At 31.5% G+C, this 25,737-nt stretch overlaps 2 protein-coding genes across 14 annotated transcripts in view; one reads left to right on the forward strand and one right to left on the reverse strand.

Moving 5' to 3' along the window:
* Positions 1-18,810, reverse strand: part of LOC139501986 (tyrosine-protein phosphatase non-receptor type 11-like) — a 462,346-nt gene extending 443,536 nt beyond the window's left edge. For 6 of the 10 annotated variants that reach the window (XR_011658701.1, XR_011658702.1, XM_071291305.1 and 3 more), the window contains exons 1-2: positions 8,842-9,068; positions 754-876 (exon numbers count right to left, since the gene is read on the reverse strand). Coding sequence is in view for 6 of the 10 variants with exons in the window: in XM_071291305.1 (XP_071147406.1) it covers positions 754-876; positions 8,842-8,921 (203 nt within the window). In the remaining 4 variants the exon portion in view is untranslated. Of the gene's footprint in view, positions 1-753; positions 877-8,841; positions 9,069-18,686 lie in introns of those variants that run through there. The other 4 variants (XR_011658703.1, XR_011658704.1, XM_071291303.1 and 1 more) reach the window with 1 other exon arrangement.
* Positions 9,062-25,737, forward strand: part of LOC139501990 (uncharacterized) — a 54,903-nt gene continuing 38,227 nt past the window's right edge. The window contains exons 1-3 of one of the 4 annotated variants that reach the window (XR_011658705.1): positions 9,062-9,200; positions 9,513-9,632; positions 11,326-11,396. The gene's annotated coding sequence lies outside the window, so the exon portion shown is untranslated. Of the gene's footprint in view, positions 9,201-9,512; positions 9,633-11,325; positions 11,397-12,464; positions 12,768-25,737 lie in introns of those variants that run through there. The other 3 variants (XM_071291309.1, XM_071291310.1, XM_071291311.1) reach the window with 3 other exon arrangements.

Below are 25,737 nucleotides of genomic sequence, written 5' to 3' on the forward strand. Positions count from 1 at the left end.
AAAACCAAATACATATATAATTAGAAAACATGAACTCAGGAGGATTAATTTACTTTTCCTTTAGTTTTTAAATGGGTTTTATTATATTTTGATATTAACAATTTTCATATACTTTTTGGTTTCTTTGTCAGAAAACTTCCATCCAGACATTTAACAAAATACGGAAAAAAACCCTGATATTAGTATGAAAACATTGAACACTGCATAGATATGGACATGCTAAATGTGTTCATGGTGAATGGTCAAATCTTATGGGACTATAACAACTCAGCCTCTTGTCACAATTCTGGGTACAACCTCAGTAATAAAAATCATATTCAATGGTAAAAAGTAACACACTAACTTAATAATAAAGGTAAATCCATTTTTAATTAATTGATTGTTGGTTTTCCAATGCCACTTTCAGCTATTTCGTGGTGGTCCAGATTTTATAGGTGGCGGAAGTCAGCTATGTGCTCAAAGAAAACAGCTGACCTTTAATTTGATAGGAAAATGACAATCCTAGTGAATTAATATTGAGGTCAAGTACACCAACACAAGCAGGGTTTGAACTCACAACCTCAGTGTTGACTGGCTAGTGATTATAGTAGTAGAACTACATAGACCACTTGGCCACCGAGCCCCCAATTCATTTTTGAAATTAACTGATATGAATATATATTGATGTTTTGGGAGGCGACTTTCCTGGTATGGAACTTGCTCCCTTTGAACACACTGATATGTATACAAGTTGATATATATATATATACATACCTGACAGATAGTGTGAAATCATTTGGTGTACTGCTACTGTGTCTGGCCAGGAAACTCCCATCATAACCTCGCTCCTTCAATAGTTCCTCCGCCTTTATCCCACTTATGTTAGGATGGAACCATCTGAAATAAACAATATATATATATATATATATATCGATTAACTATACCATGTATACTGCTTTATAATGAGCTAAATGTCTTTGTCAGAAATACGCTTCAAACAAAATATTTTTTGTTTTTTTTGTTTCAAACATTATTTACGAAAACGGAACATTGATTAATACCAAGGTTTTATCTGTCATTTTGGTTAAATTTGTCAAAATAAGCCTGATAACTAAATAACTTTATTCAATTTGACTTGCATGACTTAATGCTTGCCAATAACTATACCTCATTGTATTCCAGTCATTCCAAAGGTCTGTCAGACATGTGGCAATGTCCAGTATTAAATAGTTTGGTCCAGTTATTTGTCATCAACTACTGGACCAAATGACCATGATAGGTGCAAGAACATTGTAATACTCATAATGTAAATGACTGCTAAAACACTGACTTGACCAGAGTAATGGTTTAAAAGTTACAGGACCAAAAGACCACTGGTATCCAAGAAACCTTTGGAACCTCTGGTATTCATTTGCATGAACCATAATTTCAGAGGAGGCTAAATTAACCACCTGGTACCCTGGGGCTATATTCTCTACCATGGTGCTATCTATGATGATTTTGTAATTGATTGTATAGGGGCCAATTTTGCATGGTGCTATATTTTGTTTGGACAACCTGTCTAATATAAGGGCTATGCTAATTTCCATGGTACTACATGTATCTGCAAATTCATGGAAGAACACTGCAACTAATCAGCTAATATCCTTTTACTTTCTGTTTTTAACACAACAAAAATACACTTACACATACACACATATAGAAGTTTATATATCTATATATATATATAAACGAGTCTAAATTGAAAACTACGTTCAAACCTATGATTGCGTTGGATAAAAATCACAATTTTTATACGTGTGCATGTAAAACAAATTTCGTTGTAGAAGGGTCTAAATACAGCACAAACAACATTTTCCAAAAGACCAAAAAAGTGAAAAAGTATATTTAAACAAAACACATTTGACTAACAGGTCGAACAACTGATGTTCTTTAACCCTGCTGACTGCCATTGGTGATTGCCAAATAAAATTGATCACAGGATGTAACAAAATGGATCTTAATATAAATATATATATATAAATATAAAGATAACAAAAAAAATTAATGCGCAAGAAACAGGAAAATAAAGAATTAATTAGAATTATATAATTGTTTCACAAATTTATGAAATGGTATTTAATTTGATTGCATATATTTTGTCAAATAAACTTTCTAAAGTCATGAAAGTGTGCATTAGTACATTCTCTTTTTATAACTCTATAGTCATATAAATCATTTTTCATAATTTTAACCTGCTCCAAGTTTCTGAATAATTAAGGAAGTTCTTTTATTTACTGCTTGTTTTGTTGAAAGAACCTTTTGTATATACTAAAATAACTGTGGACTTGATCATCTTTGACTTATTATACATACTATTATGTAATACCAGCCTCACGTGCTAAAAATAATGGCTTTGAAACAAAGCTTTTTATTTGAATATCATTTATTCATAAATGTTTATCTCAGGTTCATCATATTTTAGAATATGGGATGTGGTACCGTATATGATATTTTCAATGAGAAAATTATCCACCAGAGACCAAATGAAATGGAAACTATAAGCAACTAAATAAAATGTCACTGTCAAGACTACCGGCTTCAACATATGGATTTTTATTTACCATTTTTCACAATCACTGGTTTCCTTATCAAGAAACCCTTTATAAAGCTTTTATATATTTAATTCATGAATTAATTATTGAAAGTCTGGGATTTAGCAAAAAAGATAATTCTTACAGAAAATATAATATATAATAATAACATTTTCAGTTTCCCTTCATACTTGATGCACATTAAGGTCAGAACAGATTCACAGTATTGTAGGTGTCAAACATTAATCTTCAATATCCAGGAAATTATTGTAAGTCTATACATAATGTTCTGTTCTATAGTCCCTTGCACAGTTTCTAGGAATAATGTTAATACACAATCACACTTTGTTGTATTTGAAACATAAATGCAATGAACCTTGACTTCAGTCTGTGATGAAATTTTAAGATTGTGTCAGTGTCAGATGGATCCAAAAATTTTCATCAGAGGAGGTGGGACTGGGGGACATGGGGGCATTGACTGCCTAAGAGGGGGCCTGCTTCAAATATGCTGTGATTCCTTAAATAGTCAACCATTTTTTTCCCACAAAACTCTCCTCCCCCTAAATCCACTTCTGGATGTCTAAGCTTCAATTACATGTATAAATCTGGGCATTTTTTAAAATAATTTTCTATTTTTTAGGCTACTATCATTTTGACATTTTATACCATGTATAAGTTTCAAGGAAAATAGATTTCAATACAAAAGACATGACTGCTAACTATAAACTTTCCTATTAATTATGGTGATTCACTAGAAATGTTCACACCCATAAATTGGTATCCCAGTAATTGAAATAAAAGCCTTAAATTGCATACTACCAAATCAGCAGTAAATTATGTCTCTGATATAAGAGTCCCCTGACTGTTCTCATTTTTGTTTTAAAGAACAGTCAGGGGACTCTTATATCAGAGACATAATGTTCATGTGATTTTATAGACACTTGTAAACCCAAGTATATATAAATTTAGTTCTGAAGTGGTAGTATATATATATAGTCATAGATGGCAATAATATAACAGCCATCTTAGGTTTTTAATTCACCAGTGAAATGAACAATTTAACTCCATGTCTGTATCTATATATAGATACAAGTGGTTTGATACAGAAGTTTTATGGACATACAGTCTCCTGCCAAACAATAGTTTTAAATTGTACAAAAATCAGAAACAGAAAGCTCAGTTTCAAAATTATTTTGTTTAATCATATATATGCCATCAGGTTCAAATAGCAAATTCTTAATAAGCTAAATATTTTTGATGTATATAGTGTTTGTAAAATCTGGATAAAGACATGTACTGAATAAAAACATATGCGTCCATTATATAATACATGTATATTAAGTATATTTAATTTTTTTCCATGAATAGAAAGTTGATATCTAAAACCTTCTTGTAGGCTTTATTAAATATAAGTTATTAAAAAATATATGAAATTTCTTTAAAATTTTTAATGCAATAGTTGCTTCAACACCATCATATCAATCCAAAATATGCAAATAGCCCTTCAAACATCATCAAAAGGTAATGACCACCAACAAGGAAGTAAGAATAATAAAGTCAACAATACCATCGTTCACAGACATCATCCTTCAAATCTAATATAAAAGACGATTCAAAAATACAAAATCTATGGAAATATATGTTACTAAATACCCACTTTTTTTGTTCCACCATCCTAGCTATCTTAGATGACCTGTTTGTGGACATTTTGAAGCAGGAAGTTATATGTGAACTAGACAATTTAAACCTAGATCATTTAAATATACAGTACTCTACTTGGGTGAGGTAACAAAGGGAGATTTCAATCAGGAACTTTTATGTGTCAAATGTTCAACTTCAATATCAAAGAGCAACAATATATACATGAATATATAACATATTTTTTGTGCACTTTAATAATACACAATATACATATAATTTACACACATGCATAGAATGATATAAATATCTCTACATAAAAATAAAAAAAAATATTTTTTGAATATATCTGGGTATTATACTGTAACTAAACAGTAAACATGGTAAATAGTCAAAACAAAAACCGCTCATACAATTAGCCAATATAATAACAAGGTTCTGAGGGTCAAAAATAGAAATAACAATGTCAGAATGTTCGCACTATTCTGTAATTTGTCAGTATACATGTACTATTGTGAATTATGATTTATTGTCACTCATTTTACTGATATTATCAATTTAGACTTTGATACGAAATGCATTTGTATACATTTACATACATGACATACTGTTTCATGTAAATCAAAAGTTTTAACTGCACAACCTCTTAAAATCAAATTCTAAAAGGAGTCAATTGTTCTAACTTGAATTTATCACAGATTGAAGTGAATATGGTGAGTAAAAATTCTTTTAATGCAAAGATAAGTAAGTCCAAAAATAATCTCATCAGTATATCCTCAGGGTGGGTACCATGCCTGAGAATAGACCTAATCTTCCTCAATTTGTGACAAAAAAAAACCAGGTAGTGGATCAATAATATATATAACACAATCACCAGGTGAGCAAGTGAGCAAGACATTTATCAACTTGTATGGAACCATCCCCTCCAGCCCACCCCAATTTTTTTTTAATAAACTAATACTTTTAATACTAATACTTATATTTTTTTTCTCTATATAAGGGAGCTACCATTTGATTTTTATGGGGGGGCTAGGATGAAAAATTTTGTCCTGCTTTTTTTTTAGTTGTAATCTCTGTCCTGCCTTTTTATTTTTTACTCTATTCGGTCCTGCCTTTTTTTTTTACTAGTTTATCCTGACTTTTTTTTACACAAATTGTCATCCTGCCTATTTTTTTTAACAAGTGTTTCATCCTGCCTTTTTTTTTACTCAAAACTCCTGTCCTGCCTATTTTTTTCAAATTTCATCCTAGCCCCCCCCCCCCCCCCCCCCCATAAAAATCAAATGGTAGCTCCCTAATCATACTCTGGGAAATTGCAAGCAAATCAAAAAAATTTCTGACAGACCATTTACAAAGTAGACCTCTTGAGATTGGGCCAGTAATTCTACTGGCAGTATATTTATAATCTGTATTCATTGCATAAATTAAAAAAAGGGTAATTTACTTCCTGTTCCTTATCAGACTTATATCAATAAAAGGTATACTAATGTCAAAAGCTGATTTACCTAGGGCTGTAAATAAATATAAAATGTAGATAACAAATAATTTCACCAGTATAGCATATATAAATGTCAATACAAAGTAGCTGTTGTACAGGCAGGGGGTCTTAATATATTGTACATGTTTATGCAAGAATATCTTCCTTTTAGACATTGGCATAAATACATTGTACATGGAAATGGTATTAAATTGTTTAAAAACTCTGAATTCTAACTGTATGATTAATGTCATTACCGGTATGATGCGAGATGTATGCATTTCCCCCCAAAACCCACCCTGAGTGGACATAATAGATTTGGCAAGTTCCCACAATTGGAGGAATTTTTAAACTTATTTTTATTTTGCATTCAAAATAGTTATATAACTGTATAAGAAGGGAATAACTTCCAACATTTATGAAAACCAGCATTGAGTGAATTTTGATGATGCCTTTTTTTTTATCTGCAAAAACTTTTAAGAGGATGTGTGGGGACTGGAACTTGAGTTAATTACTTTCTTTTTTTAGAAGTTTTTCCTTATCATACGTCAAGTGATTGGTCCACTTAATGATAAGTAAACTTTTAATCTTCTTGTCAACAAGTGCAACTCAACGGTTTGCTTCCCTCTTTAGGGATTACCACTTAATATCCACTTTTCTTGACCTAATTTGAAAATTAATAAGGCCAATAATTTAGGATTGAAAACCAGCTTGTTTTCTTTAAAACTTAACTAATGATATTCCTTTATTTTGTTCCACAATGACAGCCATCTTTGATGACAAACAGTTTACTTCCTTCACTTTTATTGTCAGTTTGTTGGTGTTTCAAACAACTATCAACTAACTTTGCTATAATGATGGCCAGGTAGTTGGTGGAAAAAAGCAGGAGTAACAAAAGTGTCAACCACCAGCCTTCAACAGGAAAACCATAAATTCTTTAAACAAAGAACCAAGAACTTGAATCCCTCAATTAAATGAGCTATTACATGTATTATACTATATAGGTTAGATGATTGATAAAAAAGAAAAAACCCATACCTCTTCAAAACACACAAATGCCTGATAAAAAGGAGAAACACATAACTCTTTTAAATACCTAAATGACTAAAAAAAACAGAGAAAAACCATACAGCTTTTAAATACCTAAATGACTAAAAAAAACAGAGAAAAACCATACAGCTTTTAAATACCTAAATGACTAAAAAAACAGAGAAAAACCATCCAGCTTTCAAATACCTAAATGACTAAAAAAACAGAGAAAAACCATACAGCTTTTAAATACCTAAATGACTAAAAAAACAGAGAAAAACCATACAGCTTTTAAATACCTAAATGACTAAAAAAACAGAGAAAAACCATACAGCTTTTAAATATCTAAATGACTAAAAAAACAGAGAAACCAATATCTTTTAAACACTAAAGACAGATGAAACAAAGAAACCCACAACCATGACAACTCTTTTAAACACCTAAAGGCATGATAAAACAGTAAAAACCCATACCTCTTTAAACACCTAAATTACTGGGGAAAAACAGAGACAGAGAACCCCATACCTCTTTTAAACACCTAATAGCAGTTCAAACACCTAACTGACTGATAAAACAGAGAAAACCATACCTCTTTTAAACACCTAAATGACTGGGGAAAAACAGAGACAGAGAACCCCATACCTCTTTTAAACACCTAATAGCAGTTCAAACACCTAACTGACTGATAAAACAGAGAAAACCATACCTCTTTTAAACACCTAAATGACTGGGGAAAAACAGAGACAGAGAACCCCATACCTCTTTTAAACACCTAAATGAATTTAAACACCTAATAACAGCTTAAACACCTATAGCTAAATGACCGATAAAACAGAGAAACCCATATCTTTTTTAAACACCAAAATGAATTTAAACACCTAAATAACAGTTCAAACACTTAAACATGTTAAATGAATGATGAAACAGGGAAACCCATACCTTTTTAAACACCTACATGTAAATGACAGATAAAACAGAGGAACCCACATCTTCTTTAAAACTTCTACATGACTGAGAAAACTTAGTGAGAGAAACCCATACCTCTTTAAACACCTAAATTACTGGGGAAAAACAGAGACAGAGAACCCCATACCTCTTTTAAACACCTAATAGCAGTTCAAACACCTAACTGACTGATAAAACAGAGAAAACCATACCTCTTTTAAACACCTAAATGACTGGGGAAAAACAGAGACAGAGAACCCCATACCTCTTTTAAACACCTAAATGAATTTAAACACCTAATAACAGCTTAAACACCTATAGCTAAATGACCGATAAAACAGAGAAACCCATATCTTTTTTAAACACCAAAATGAATTTAAACACCTAAATAACAGTTCAAACACTTAAATGAATGATGAAACAGGGAAACCCATACCTTTTTAAACACCTACATGTAAATGACAGATAAAACAGAGGAACCCACATCTTCTTTAAAACTTCTACATGACTGAGAAAACTTAGTGAGAGAAACCCATACCTCTTTTAAACACCAAAATAACTGATAAAACAGAGAAACCCATACCTATTTTAAACACCAAAATAACTGATAAAACAGAGAAACCCATACCTCTTTTAAACACCAAAATAACTGATAAAACAGAGAAACCTATACCTCTTTTAAACACCAAAATAACTGATAAAACAGAGAAACCCATACCTCTTTTAAACACCTAAATTAATGTTAAAACAAAGGAATGCATACCCCTTTTAAACATCTAAATGACAGATATTACAGAGAAACCTATTATGGACACTATTGTACCTCTTTTATTAAACACCAAGTGACTGATAAAAGAGAAACCTATACCTCTTTAAAACTTCTAAATAACTGGAAAAAAATTAGTGAGAGAAACCCATACCTAATTAGGAACGATAAAACAGAGAAACCAAACAACAACAAATGGAAGTGTTTAACGACCTTGACTGGCTATACAGCCCTTGCACGGTCGGTAAAGAGAAACCAAATGATAACATGTACCCTTTTTATATATCTTTTTTTGCTGGGCTGGATATGTACATATTTAAAAAAGAAAACTTTACTGTTTATAAGTAAAAAGTAAAGTTTTATGTAAAGTGTGAATGAGTCACTTGTCTAAACAATTCACACTTGTCTTTTAAGAGTTATTATAACAGACCTACCTTCTTTGTTGGATAATTCTTGATATCCGGCCTTTAGCTTCATCAGTAATCCTATCTACTACCATGCCACCGGCTGACATGTTAACTCTGTCAACTTGTAACAAACTTTAAGTTTTTAGAGATGTTGTTTTCCAGTAATCTCGCTCATTTCCTTTGATTATTGATAAAGAGGAAACTTGCTTATAGCCAAACACTTCACGATCATTATGACTTATTTCCCCTTTTGAAAAAAATTGTATTTATAAAAACTTGTAGACAAAGTTCACTTGAAGTTTGATTGAATTGAAGATTATATGTTCGATACAAAGATAAAGCTGGCAAACCAGGCATGAAACATTTTATTTCCTGGTCTTTTCATGGTAAGAAAATCAGGTAACAATATATCAATATTTGCATAGTCGTTATATTCTCATTTTGATATCTTTCACTTTTACAGTTATAATATTGTCATTTCTTGTCATTCCTGTCTAGAATTTCAAAGATATGTACATGTATCAATTGACTGTCAACGCTTAAGATTTCCACTATTTTACAAAAAAACTTTTCTGCCTCAGACTCTATTCATTACATGAAAAGCCAGTCTATCCATTAAATGCACATTTCACTACCTGTAAACATGGTAAGTACTACATGAAATTCTTAATGCTGAAGTTTAATCTTTAACAATCTAGGCAAACAGAAAGTAAGGATGGATGAATAAATAGATAAGTCCTGTTACACGAATGCACATGTACCGTGGCCAATACACAACAGAATAAATTTAACACAGTCAGCATATAAGTAATTTCAAGGTAAGTTAGTATCTAAATTTATGTAGATATATAATTATGTATGTAACAAAATCCAGGTAAGCTTTGTCAAAATGCATTACACTCTTACAAGTTTTATCCAAATCTATTAACAACAACAAATCTAATTTCACAACTTGTAATAAACAAAACCCACAATCTTTTTAAATATGCATCTAAACCATTTTAACAGGAAGTAAATGTATGTATACATAAGTACATTGTACAACTTTATAAAATCACAGTTCAATAAGCTAGGACAATATTATACAAACTGGGAGGATTTAAATCTCTTCATGACTACATTACAATTTTACACCTCTTAATATGCAAAGTTTATTATCTTCAAAGTGTTAATTTGTTATCATTATAATTGGGCATCTATCATTTATCATTTACATGATTTATATCATATGATGTGAAAAAATGGATGAATAAGGAAACAAATACATGGATATACTTTCCATCTTGAACCCCCCAAAAAAACTAACAGATACAAACATTATGGAGTAAGTTTCATCAAAATAAGCACTAAAACATTGCAACTCAATAATTAAAGCTCATGGATTTCATATTCATGTGACTTTCAATTTCACCCCTTAAATCATTTTTGTAAATAGAGAAAGTGAAACAAGAGCAAGCTACTTGGTGGACTGATTCTATTCACAAAATACTATTTTTGCATTGGTAAAAAACAAATGGTTGACATTTTTTTCCATACTAAAATATAACTGACCTAGACAAATCTAATTGCACGTGCTCGCTATCTATTTATACTTATGTTCATATCTAGTTATTAGACAATCTTCAGTCTTCAGAGGTCATCTCAATGGTTAGTTAGATGACATCAAGCAAAGTCTTAAAAACACTTGAATTGCTGATACATGTATACAATGTTTTAATGATCTGTGCATTCTCAATTGTTTTATATCTAAGACTTTTTTGTAATTTGAATATATACCTTTTAGTACATGCTATAAATCAAATATAAGAATTTGAGTCAAATTAGTGAATATAAATTTTACAGCTATAAATGCTCTTTTTAGAATCTTATATAACATATATCTGTATATAGAGCATTATCTAACTCTTCAATTACATGAAGGTTGTAAATTTTCTTGAAAGTATCTAAGTTCCCCCAAGGACGTATGTTAGTTAAACCTCCTTGGTTCCCCCGAGTCCTTAAATTTAAAAATTTTTTTAAAACAATTCCATAAGGCCACACTTAAAAATATTTTGGTTTGCCCAAACCCTACCGAAAGGTTGAGACATTGGGAAGGTCGGCCTTTTTTTTTTTTATTTCGACAAAGAGAAATTGAAGTGTCAGATTTTTTTCAGTCATGACGATCTTATTAAAAAAAACACTTTTTCAAATCAAGGCAATATCCAAAGTTATTTTTCATTTACCTGTGTATATTATGAAACTGGTTTTTTTTCAAGAGTGATTATTTTCTAAGGGTTGTTAAATATTTTGGGGATGTCTTGCCATGGCTTTGTTTGGACTTGTTTGTTTGCTTTTTTGGCCTTGAATGTAATTGTCCCTAATAATTTGTGTGGTTGCATTCAGGTATCGCAGATCAGATTTATTCGTTCATGGTGGGTTGATTTACATTTTTTGATTGAGTTAAGCCTTCCAATTGATATTTTATCGTGTTTTTCTATGTTGTGATGTTATACATTTGTACTATTGTTTCAGAAAAAGGGAGAAGGTTTGGTACCATTAATGTTAATGTTTGCACCTGTCCTTAGTCAGGAATCTGATGTACAGTAAGTTGTCGTTTGTTTATGTTATTTATAAGTGTTTCTTGTTTTTTATATAGATCAGACCGTTGGTTTTCCCGTTTGAATGGTTTTACACTAGTAATTTTGGGGCCCTTTATAGCTTGTTGTTCAGTGTGAGCCAAGGCTCCGTGTTGAAGGCTGAACATTGACCTATAATGGTTTACTTTTGTGGATTGTTATTTAAGAAATAATTCTATCCTGCCATGCTCTATGCTCATTTTAACATGGGTAGGCATTATATTTGTTAATATCTTAATACCAAGTGTTAGCGATATAGGAATATTTGAACTTTTTCACTTCGAAGAGAACCTATAGTAGACGCTCGAAATGTCGCCATTTTCATTTCATGAACCAAAAACGTTATAGAAAATCAGCAGTTTCTCAATGAAAAAAGAACAGAAACATTTAAACTTACTTTTAGAATGTTTTTATTTAATTTCCTAGCAAGCAACACCAACAAAAATGTCCATTTTGATCTCTGGCGTTTTTCAAAATTCACCTGATGTTGCAATTTCAATTGTGACGTCAATCACGTGCAGCCCATGTTCTATTTGAATTAGAACATGGCTTTGTACCCAAAGCTTAAGAAGAACGTCATATTAGAATTGGATGGAGAGTTGTCTCATTGGCACGCATACCACATCTTCCTATATCTAATAAAAGATTTTGACTAGGCAGATATTTTCTGGGTAGGTAGGGTTAGGGCAAACAAACATATTCTTTTTTATGGCCTAATAAGTACATAGTAAGTGTACAACTTGAACATGTGCAAAAGCAGCATGATGTCATGGATGTGTACAATCTTTCTGAGAAGTCTAAGGGTTGAAATCTGTATGAGAAGTTGAGAAAAGCAGGAGATGTTAAACTTGGACACTCTTTCATATCATTGCTTAAAGTTGACTTAGTTTGAAAAAAATATCAAAAAGTTCCTAAAACAATTCCATAATAGCAGATCCATATACTGTATAACTTAAATATGAGATGTGCAATCTTGCAGTGAAGTTTGAGGGGAGTGGGTTGAAAACTGTACAAAGGAAGAGTTTGACCACTTTCATAAATTTTGTCGATACATACAAGTATATTTAATTATTTCTTTCGAAATGATTTAAACCTGTGCTTTAAGGAAGTAACTGTGCATCAAATATATAAATATATACAATTCAAATTTGTTCAAACTATAAAAGATAAAAGATTTAAAAGATAAGCTTGCTCTGTTATGTATGATATTACAGAAAAATAATTGATTTTTCTTCCTAAAAAGTAAAGTGAATACAGATTTAACCTTTGGAATAACAATAAAGTGGTAAATTTATTTAGAAGGAAGTTTCTCACAGGGAAGACTACAAGCATGATAAGGTATACAAACTCAAATTTTATTGATTATTTCAAACCTATAGGATTTAAAAAGCAAGTACAATGTTTACATATATATCTGTGTCAAAGAATGAAAGAAAGCAATCTATATCTTGGTAAATGACTCAATGATTATTTATCTATATATAAATCAAGGATACACATTAAAAAAAATGTTTGACTTGCATGACTTGTTGAGCCAAAATCTGCATACACATATTTGATACACGTCTTTAGAAAAACTGTACTATGTCCAGGGGCGGATCCAGCCATTTTAAAAAGGGGGGTTCCCAACCCAGGATAAAGGGGGGGTTCCAACTATATGTCCCCATTCAAATGCATTGTTCGACCTAAAAAAAGAGGGGGTTCCAACCCCCAGAACCCCACTCTGGATCCACCACTGATGTCAAAAATTAAAATTTGTGGTTCTGACACTATTATCCACAATTGGAATTCCGCAAATAATAATGAATCCACAGCATCTCAAATATATGTCCATATAACATTGTACAATGTAGTATATAACATGTATCATAAGGAAGTTAGTGTGTTAACTTATCCTCCCTTAATAGATAATAGATATAGAAATATGTGGTATGTCAGTGCCAATGAGACAACTCTCCATCCAAGTAACAATTTATAATTTAAGTAAACCATTATAGGTCAAAGCCTGTAAATGGGATTTCGACAGCTATTCATTTTTTTACTTTAAATGCTTCAAGAGCAAAACAATAACATCAAAAGTTCAATGTAGCATATTTTTTTTTAAAGACCCCTTCCCCTCTTTTCTTAATTTGGGAAAAATTGATCATGACCAATATGGATACATGTAAAATCGATGTCAATTAAAACTTGCAGCTTGCAACCCCACCCCCCTCCAACTCTATTTGATTTAAGTTGTTTATCCTATGTTGATTCTTTGATGTCGTCCCTTAGGAACTAGTCATGTTATTCTGCTAGGTTTGTGTGCATCCCTAACATTGTATGTAGACTAAATATGATTCATGACAAGAAAATATCTTTTTTTTCTTTTATTAGTACCAGTGTTCTCACTAAGGAATTTAGATGGCGAGTCCGGGGACTCGTCATGTTTGGCTGTGGCGAGTCCAACAGTAAGAACAAGATATTTCATTGCAAGATAATTCATCATTTAAGTCTCCATTACCCAATAGAGCAATGAATTTACATCAAATTCAGATTTCTTTTAAACTTTTGCTATTAAATGATGATTTGTGTGTTCAGTTTATACAAAATATATCAATCTTGATGCATCTTTGGACTCAGCAGTTTTGAAAATGATGAGTCCAGACAGATTTTCATGAGTCCAGGACTCATAGACTCGCCTTAGTGAGAATCTTGTATTACTGATCACTTTTTTTCTGTTCTAAGTTCATCTCAATCATGTCAATCACTTAACTTATATAGTATTAGTGCTTGATCAAAGCAGAATAGAGGAAAAATATTCATCCAAGGGCAATAACTCATGAAATGTAGTTCGACATATTTTGTGTACATTGTACAAGAACAGTCAGTACACTTACAAAAATGTACATACATGTATATGTGTCAACATTCTGTAATTTTCTGCTTCTGTCAGATTTTCTGTATCTGAAGTGGTTCACATAATATTGATATCCTGATTTGAACAGTCATTATTTATCAAATACAACAGCATCCATTCAATGTTTCTAAAATGGCAGACTTAGCTGAACTGGCCATGGGTTAACAACAAGACATTCAAACTTGCAATTAATTTCCAAAATACTGTGACTTATTAAATATGTACTGTTTATGTAGTACATCAATGTACATGAAATATGAAAGTGTGATAAATAACCTGTCCTTCAGACACTCCTTCTTTGGTAACAACTTAGAAAACTGAAAAAAGAAGAAAAAAAGGGCAAAATCTGGTTGGGTTCATGACTAAGGAGTAATTTTGTGGTCATTAGTCAATGGTCTAGACTATAGATATTTACAAATGTACTATTCTCCTTTATGCATCGATATACATACAGGTCATTCATCAAACAAGGAAACATTAAAGGATCTCATCAACATTCACCTCTCAAGGTCAAAATAAAGTTATTACCATCAAATTACCATTTTCAGCACAGTTTTCACAGTAAATACTGTACATAAATTGTAAGTCAAAATCTGCTTTTGCAAGTTAGTAGTTACATGTACAAAGATAAGGAAATATGTACATGATGTAACAAGACTAATCAGATAAAGCAAATTAATCCTTAAAATTGCTAATAATTTTAAAAAAAAATTTAAAAAAATGTCACCAATTCTAAGTTAATATCCTTATGTACAAAGGGAGATAATTCAAATTTTAATTTGTGCAATTATTTGAAGTCAGCAGATCCTATATATTTTAGCTAGGCTAACACATTGACAAGTTTTCATGACTATTACTAGCTTACTGTGCCATGAACAGATGAAACTTGAAACGAGGATTACACAGATTTTAATTTTTAATTGTGAACAGTAAATATATAAATACATGTAAGCAACAAATTATCAAAGAAAATAATGAAATACAATGTGTAAGACCATTATAATAGTATACATTGCAATACATACATGTAGTATCTTGCAGTTTTTTTTTAAATGAAATTGATCCATTCCAAACCATGCAAACATTATTTTGATGTTATTTCACAGAATACCTTAAGTTAGTAAGAAATTAAGGTGAAATTGGTAACAAGGCATAGATACATTTGTAACCAGCTGGGGTAAAAAAAAAATCTTATCTTATCACACACACTACCCAATAAGTATGATAATCAGCTTTGCATATATCAAATTTGATAAATATAGAATGTATAGAATAAGTAAATTTACTTAACCATGTAAGCAAAATGAAAGTATTACATGTATACACTACAACATTTGTAAGTAATAGACCACTTTCGAGTTCATCCGTCACCGGCAAAAACTCGTCAATTATGCACGCCTTTATGACGTCATTTACCAGATAGAGGGGGTCGCCTGTATCCCTGCACTATTTACGTTCATCAAGCGTCTTAGTGATCGTCTTTGTGCAGGATAAACTAGAAATAATGGTTGCTCTGTAGGTACTTACTGACAATTCCCTAATGACAGCAGTGTTGATTGTCAATTTTGAGAATTCAATTTGCCGAATAATTCGTATAATATAGAATTATAGTTTTCCAACCACTCGCTCAACATTGGAAGGGAAGTGACGACGCCCCAAAACGCACAAATGACGGTGATAAAAGCGTGTATAATTGACGAGTTTTTTCCGGTGACGGATGAACTCGAAAGTGGTCTATTGATTTATCTGTAAATTATATATTTATTACTTTTAATGACAGTTGATAATGGTTCATCTGAAATCAGCCAGTAGATTTAGTTCTTCTTATTGGGTTGGAATTTTACACATGAACTAGCCATGTGAATCCATAGCTATACTGTTATGCAGTTAACATTTTTAATTGTTATAACTTATTTATGATTTTAAAGATTTTAAAAAGGAATAATATTATTTCAATAACACTGTCATGACTGTAGATCCCATTTGATATTTAAGTAAGGTTGGAGTTTCTTAATATGTTGGTTTATAATATAATTACTTTTTCCCATTTACAGAATAAACATAATACTTAAACGTCATCCATTTTTAAAATTTATTTATTCTTCTATTCTACATGTTCTACCAAAATCATTTTCGCTAAAATATAAACAAAATTACACATGAGTAACAGAAATGGGTGTGTTTAATAAAATTTTCAAAAAAAGTTCTTTAAACAAGTTAAATAGACAATGCAACAGATCCAGAAATGTTGTTTATGCACATAAATGAACAGAATGAAAAGCTACATGGTTATAGCCCTGTACATTGTACATGTACATTAGTTTTTGTTTTATTTTTATCAAAACTCTGCAAGTTTTTATTTTGAACAAATTTGAGATAATTAAGCTAGTTCATCCTCATATATAAATGGACCCAGCTTCAAACGGAGGTTTGGTAAAATTTCACCTAATCTGATAAAAGAGGTCATTTGAGTTCATCCGTATTTTGGAGCAGAGATGTGCAGGTGTACAAGGTAATGATAAATCAATTATAGCCTTGGAGAATCATTGATTTAAATCAAATTGTATATCATTTTAATTGACAGTCTGCACAAAAAACTTTTTCAACTACCAGTCTGTAGACCAATATTCTGAAATTTTTCTCACTGGTCTAAACAAAGTAAAGTTTTGCAAAAACTCACTAGTCCAAATGAAATTTTACTAGTCTGGGGCATTGGACTAGTGGCTAACCGTGCAGACTGAACTGAAACAGAATTCAAGAAATGACAACTGAGGTGGTTGATCATCTTTCAATATTTGTCAGGTTTAACTTTTTTTTTTATTATTCTGATCAGTAATAAGGGGACAAAGTCCCCTAAATCATTTTAAATTACAATAGAAAAATCAATCATTTTTTTTTAAATCAAATTTCAAATTTTAATAAAAATTTCTCCCACAAAATTCATTCTACTAATGAACTCAAAACTTTTTTCAGACTTTTTTCCTGCATTTTGTTTGTCATTAGACTGAGACTTGAATGTGGGTCTCATTGGGATCTAAGCGTGACACAGGATTGCCTATTTTTCGTAAGCGAGACACGGGAAAGTCAAATTATTGTGCCGTGAAAACGGGAATTAAGGTCTAGTGGGACACAGGAAATTACAAAAAAATGAGAATTGCTTAGGTACATAGTATAAGCGGGATACGGGAATCTGACAAAATTTTAAACAGTAAGTGGGATCCGGGATCAGAACCCCCCAAGTTATAAGTAAATATAGTAAAGTGTAGGAAGGAACACAAATACCAATTTCATTTTAATAATTCTTTGAAATGAAAAAACGTTACCTAGTGATAGCGTTTTACTTTCTTTGTTTACATTGAATATGACATCTTAAATTAAATAATGTCACAACTAAAATCCCTAACAACAGAACCAATATCAGAAATGTTTTCTTTTTTTAACAAATTTTGAAGTTAAATTTGTTTGAATTAAAAAAATTATTCATACAGAATTTGTCCCCTTTCATAGGTAATGCACAGGGGTTTGTTACAATTGCCAAATACAAAAGATTTTTAGGGGTTCGTATACAGATAGAAAACCCGGCAATTATGTATGTACTTCGAGATTCCGCCAATTTAGACGCACCCCTTGATTGACTGCAAGGGTACAGCGGATTTTTAGCACCCCAAGTGAGAATCGAACTTGGAACCTTCAGCACTGTAGCCATCGGTCTTAACCACTACACCACAAACTCAATTGTAACAAACCCCTGTGGGTAATGCCTGTCTCATATTAGTACTAATAAAAAGACAGTAAACACTTGGGATTGTAAGATATTATGAAACAGAAAGGTTAGAATATGTATCTTTAACTTATCAGTGCCAAACTGCTTCGGGTGTAGATAATAATGTTTTCTGTGCAAAAGTCACTTGTTAATTATGTTTGCAGACAGTTTTTTGCGGTCTCACTAATTAGCGACAACAAGAATTTTAGCGACAACAAGCGTCAACAAGCGACAAGAAGCGACAACAAGAATTATTTTAGCGACAAGAAGCTTGTTGTCGCTAATTAGTGAGACCCGTTTTTTGTTTTGTTTTTATGTGGCTGGATGAAGTAACTGGAGGGCAAACTATAAATAAAACAAACATGCATGATTTCAAAAGGGATAATACAGGAAATCCACCAAACCTAGACTCAAATAATAAGAAATCAACACGCATAATTTGTTGGGGACTACAAAGTCTAAGTAGAAAAAATACCATATTTTTGTGTACTAAGTGCGTCATTAAGACTTATTACTACGGTGCCAGCTTTCTAAAGGCTATGGTCATTTAAAGAAATATTCAGCTTGCTATTAAATTGTTTTAGGGAACTAACTGTACCTTCTGGAGGTCATTATTTGCCCCAAAAGCACCAATTTTTTACAGTATTCTCTCCCAAATTTTTTTGGTGTTGTCCAGCGGAAGTGAATAAAGCCTCGCTCTGGTCCCGATCATGGTTCTCCACACGTTTTAATCTAGTTTTAAACCGCGGGATCTTTTGAAATCTGAAATAAATGATAATCAAATATTGATAAATATTAGTATAATTGTAAAAAAAAAATGCGATTCTTTTGGCCTTTTCTATCTTTATATATACATATATATATATAATTACTTTATATGTCTCTGACCATAGTTAAACTTATTTATGTATCCGTCTATGAAGAGACATATATAATTATCCTGATTTAGAGTAATTTCTCGCAATTTGATTGGCTGATATTGTCCTAATAAATTTCAGTACAATTTTTATCACGTCAATTGGAATTATCTCCCTTATTTATTACGTCAATTGAAATTATCTCCCTTATACCATTGACCTAATAAAAAAAATGAGTTGCTTTTATAATCATAATATTTTTTTTTATTTTTCATAGTTTTAGATTAAATATCTAAAATATATTTGTTGATGTTGTTTCAAAATTTAATTTCAATATAATAATATGTAATATAACAAAATCAGGATAAATTCGTTACACAGTGTTCAATTGTCCTAATCGCCTCACCCGATATGAATTTTATTGACCCGATAAATTCTCGTATTAGGACAATTGCACACTGTGTAACTAATAATATAAAATATGATAGAGTGGCCGGATAGGGCCGGTTTACAACTTGATGATGTATTTGCTTGAAAATCACGGAGTCGTATATATCATATGTCATGGTTCCCTCCCGTGATAAGTATTTATTTGGACTAATATATCTCCTCAGCAGAAGCTAAACCTATCGTTATTTCATTGAATGTTATTGCTGTGGAAACAGAGTTCTCAGTCAAAATATTCTTTCACAGATATAATAATCCTTGTAAACAATCTGCTGTTCCCCACTATTATTTAATTTGTGATCATCAGTTTATTTTGCAAAGCCCTAAATTAAATGAGTGTCAGTCCTTTGCATTGTTGGTGGTCAGTACCTTCACGATAATTCTTTGGAAATTGCATCAACTTGAAGGCCGTTTGGGGACCTGACATTTTTGTCCTTGGGTCTCTGGTGTACACCAGTCGCATTGGAAAACATAACCATCCTTTTTTTGCAAATCAAAACAGGACCGGGAACTTACTGTAGTCTTGTTTATAAATATATCAAGCTTTCGGGACTTTATTTGTATCTCTGGTTGATGCATGATACCGTGGTGACCGTGATACGAGTGTGATATATTGCAAAAACCATTTTCTATTCTTTATTTACTGAGTATGTATGTATACTATGACAGGTATTTTTCTCTGTAGAGTGGGGTGCTCATTTTCGCCACTTCTTTCCATGTTTTCTATAGTTTATGTTCAGGTCTATATGTTTTTGATGTATACTGATATTTCTATATGAAGATAACTTCAAATGCAAAATATTCTTAAGCTTGAAAGCGTGTTTGTTTGAAACTAATCACCTGAAAAGTTAGAGTAAAGGTTGTTAGAAATTTCCTGATGTTTTGTCAATGGGGGACACATATTCGCCGTTTTTACACATCTATTTGAAACCAAATAACTGCAGCTTTAAACAATATTTATCAAATCAATTTCATTATAGATGAATAGCAGACATTTTAAAGGCGTAAAGAATTGAAATTTAGGGCAATCAGTCAAAGAATTACTAAGAAATACCTCTTTGAAATCGTGTTTTTCATTCAGGAAATTGGCCGAAAAATCGTTGTCCGTTTTTCGGCCCTAAGCGGTAAGTGCCGCAATTTTGTCTCAGTTTAAAAAATAATCATATTTGTAATAAAATATAATTTGACGGCATATTTCTTCCATTTCAGCCATCCTTTGAAGTTTTTACACCTCAAAATCATAAAACGGCGAAATTGAGTCCCTGGGGAATATGGGCGCCCCACTCTAATACTTTTATCATATTTTGAATATGATAGCTTCAAAGTTAGTGATATATATATTGAACATTGAAAATTTGTTGTGGAATAACATTTGCATCGTCCCGACACTTACATATCAAGTTAAATAAGAGTTAAAAGGACTGAAAAGAACATAAGGTGGAGAATGAAATTAGAAATGAGGAATTACGTATACTGTACTATATTGACAGCCTCTCAATAGTAATTGCATACAGAGACAGTCTGTTAGTATATATAGATATAGGAAGTCCCTATTGTATATGAGATCTCTGCAATCATTTCATAAAAGGAGAGTGTCTTGATGAACATGACTCTTAGGAAGCGTTTTTTCACGAGGATGTATCATTTGCAAAGTAACAAACACTAAAGATACTAAATACCGGCTAGATTACATTCATACTAATTTGAACTGTTGATAGAATTTGTAATGCTTTTTTGTTATTTATTGTTTACTTATTTAAAGTTATATCTCGCCTCTCTATCATCGGTTTAGTATTTATATAATGTATACCAGGTTTGATTAGTGTTTGGTATGACTATAAATGTTTACTGGAGTCCGTTTCTCGTACAATGAACAACAAAGTTATGTAATTTGTAAAAAATATTTCTGTTCTCTATTACCGTATACAATTATTTGCATTTGCATGTATGTGTTGTTCTGTTTGGTAGGGTTTCTTTGTGGTTGTTTTTCTGAAACTGTTTAACGTATATCAACCTTTTTTTAATTGGTTTTGTGCTTGTATTATGTTATAGATCAAATTTATTCGTTCAGTGAAAATACATTTGTTGGTGTTAATATATCTTTTGATTGCGTTAAGCCATTTCAAATGATATTTCATAGTGTGTCTTTTTATGTTGTGATGTTACACTATTGTTTCAGGTAAGGGTGAAGGTTGGTACCTATTAAAACGTTTAAACCCGCTGTATTTGTTTGCACCTGTCCTAAGTCAGGAACTTGATGTTCAGTAGTTGTCGTTTGTTAAAGTGTTTCATAAGTGTTCCTCGTTTTTTAGATTAAATAGATAAGACCGTTCATTTTCCCCGTTTGAATGGTTTCCATAGTCATTTTTTTGTCCTTTCATAGCTTGCTGTTCGGTGTGAGCCAAGGTTTCGTGTTTAAGGCCGTACTTTGACCTATATTGGATGCGTTTTAAAATTGTGACTTGGATGGAGAGTTGTATCGTTGGCACGCACTTATATCTTCTTTTATATCTATATACATCTGTTTGTTAAGTTGCTTTAAATTCTTTACAAAATTATATATATATTGCCTTACCGTGGAGGAAACCCACCCGAATGCATATATAAATCGTATAATTTTTTATTGTCAACAATATCAAACTTAATCAAAATACAACTTATAAAAGAATCAAAGACAGGTTATCATGTATGCATAGTCCCATATATTTTTATCCACGTTAACTGTTTTGCGAAGTTCTTAAAATCTGATAAACGTAGATGAGCATTTTAACGATCACTATGATAAACAATTTTTTCAAATCACATGATGAAAAATAAGTTCGTCAGTACAGTAACGTATTATAGTATTTGTACTAAATCATGTACAAGTATAGGCCAGCGAGAAAATTACAGGTAATTCCTTCCACGTCATTTTGTCTATAAATAGATACTAGGTATTTCAGTGGGTATATATACATAGGTAGGCACTTAAAGTTAACCATCGAGAGACGTTAACCACCGAGAGTCGGTTTTTAGACCCGCCCAGTGCACCCAAGCACGCCTACTTTTGGAGCTCTTTAGTATGAAGATAAGAAAAATATACGAAATTACGGAACTGTATACCCTGTTTTATCCTTGTTGTTGGTGTTTCTTGCACATGCGCACAAAGCACGGTGATAGTTACGGTTACTGACTCAGGAACCTTGTATATTATATACGTTTAATAAACTGGATCCTTGTTGTGTTCAGCTATCGATACACTACGATGGAATTACGGACCAGTTTAACATAAACATGGTAAATAGATAGACAGCTGATAATCATAATTGATTAAGAAATAACCTGGAAGAAGAAATGAGTTAACTATTGATTACAACAGAGACGAGAATGCCATCGGGTTTGTTCTGCAAAAAAAAAGCAGGAACATTGGAGTTTATGGTTAGATTTTAAATATTTATTGTCTCCAAACTGGGTAAATTTGATATAGTACGTAACACCCCCCTTTTTTTTTAAATAACTCGAGAACCACACATCTCGCTCGCTCAACAAAGTAACAATAAGAAATAATTATTGTTAGTTTCAAGAATAATTAATCGTCAAAACTTATCCCCTCCCCGACATCAAAGGAAGTTAAATGTATTATCCCAAAATTAGACCAAATTTTTATTATATAAGGACGTCTTGAGAGGCTATTATTTTATTTTGTTTTGTTGGTTTTTTTTTTGCTTTGACGTCTTTCTCCTGTATGAAAAAAAACATAATAGACCCCCCCCTTTTTCCCCATAATATAGCTTTTTAAGAAGTCATAATTATTTGGACTACCCCTGAATATATTTCAGACAGACTCTTCTCTAAAAAAATGTAAACATGATTTGAGAGAAATCTTTGGAATAGTTTTTTAAATGATTTAATTATTATGTCATGTATATAATTGACATTAACATAGTTATAAACTGAGACTACTAGTATAACACATAGTGTTATAGTAGTCTCAGCTATAAACTGTCCATTGTATTGACCAATATGACTAACTCATATGCTCTTTCCCATAAATGTCACAATATCAATATATTACAGTAAAACTGATAGTTTGATGACATTGTTTAAGACTATTGACCTGAGGTCAGCCTAAACTGAGTTTAAAACTGTAATTTATTCATTAAAACAGTTCAAGACATGTACCTTCTGAAATGTGATTGCATCAAAATTAAACCTAAGGCATAACATACTTAGTGTGCAGGAAGTGCCACCAAATAAATACTGATTTGTAAAATTAGATGATGATATTTGTGAAGTCAAAGATATTATAGCTAGTTATAACTGGTTTTAGATATAAATCTGAGTAAAAGGTTGATTTATATGTGCTCTTTCGTGTTTAGATTATAATTTAAATTTAATCTTTTGAAGTTTTTTTTTATAATATTAAGACATTAAAATCACAATTATTTATTTATACACAAAAAAATAATTTTTGTCCTTTTTTAGTTGAATGACTGTACACAAACATTATACACACATAATTTTGATAATTCTGTAATGTTTTTTTTCTATAGCCCCAGAATGTGACAAAAGACTTATTAATCCAGATTTACAAAAAATAGAAATAATTCAGCTACCATAAGACTGCTATGACAAAAAATTTGCAATTTCTAGAATTTGAGGTAGAGGATAGTTAGGAATAGTTTGATTATGCAGATGCTTAGTTTGCCATAAACAATTATGCCCTTGATACAAAAGCAGAGGAAACAAAAAAGTATGAAAATAGTTGAAAAAAGTAATCATTATTACCTAGTCATATACTGTAAATAGAAAAAGAGAAAAGCACTGGTTATGATTTGGTATTTTTAATAGCATTATCATTTGTCCATAACTTGGAATATATACTGGATTGAGCTTGACATTTATTTAATATCATTGACACATGGTTGCAAGAAATGAAAGATGGTAATTTAAACCTAGCAATTTTATTAAGATTTAAAAAAAAAGCTTTTGATTTGGTAGAATATGATTTTCTTTGTTTAAAGCTCGACATGTATGGATTAAGTGAGACTACTGTTAGTTTTTTTAAGTCGTACCTGAATAACAAAAGGTATACATTTGTAATGTTAACTCTGAACAACAATATGTAAAATTTGGTGTTCCCCAATGTTCTATACCTTGTCCTCTATTGTTTGTGCTAATTATAAATGACCTTCCCTTATGCATTAAAAATTGTGAAACAGACCTATATCGTTGTATATGCTGATGACACCACTATTCATAAATCAGGGGGAAACATCTAGAAAATATAAATGATGATGTTCAAGAAGATTTATACAGGGTTGAAGAGTGGTGACAAATGAATAACATGTTCATAGATGCAAATGAAACAAAATGTTTGATTACTGGAACAAAGCAGAAACTATTCAGACTTTTCAACCAAACTTGATAATAAATTAAAGTACATGTATTACAAAATTCTTCATGTGAAAAAATATTAGTTTCAAAATTGACAGCCCACTAAGTAACTGGAGAAATCAAATTGACCAAGGTTGTGCTAATATATCATCCAGAATATACCATCTTTCTTAAATACATTTTTTTTTATATAACTGCAAGAAAACATTTAAATACAATGGGTGTTCTGCTCCTAATTGACTATTGTTATATTATTTGGGATGAATGTAAAAATTGAGGGATAACAAGAATTTTAAAAATCCAAAAAAAGGGCAGCATGATAAATTCTAGATGCAGATCCGTTATCCCTCTTGGTATATAGGAGCACTATATTCTATGTTAACCTCCGCCAGTAGGTATAAACAAATACTGTTGATAGACGGTATATAGGAGCACTATATTCCATGTTAACCACCGACGGTAGGTATAGACAAATACTGGTGATAGACGGTATATAGGAGCACTAAATTGTATGTTAACCACCGACGGTAGGTATAGACAAATACTGTTGATAGACGGTATATAGGAGCACTATATTGTATGTTAACTACCGACGGTAGTTAGACAAATACTGTTGATAGACGATATATAGGAGCACTATATTGTATGTAAACCACTGACGGTAGGTATAGCCAAATACTGTTGATAGACGGTATATAGGAGCACTATATCTTATGTTAACCACCGACGGTAGGTATAGACAAATACTGGTGATAGACGGTATATAGGAGCCACTACCGACAGTAGGTATAGACAAATACTGTTGATAGACGGTATCAAAGAGCACTATATTGTATGTTAACCAGCGACGGTAGGTATAGACAAATACTGTTGATAAACGGTATATAGGAGCACTATATTGTATGTTAACTACCGACAGTAGGTATAGACAAATACTGTTGATAGACTGTATATAGGAGCACTATATTG

Source organism: Mytilus edulis, chromosome 13 (assembly GCF_963676685.1).
Source record: "Mytilus edulis chromosome 13, xbMytEdul2.2, whole genome shotgun sequence".
NCBI lineage: Eukaryota > Metazoa > Mollusca > Bivalvia > Mytilida > Mytilidae > Mytilus > Mytilus edulis.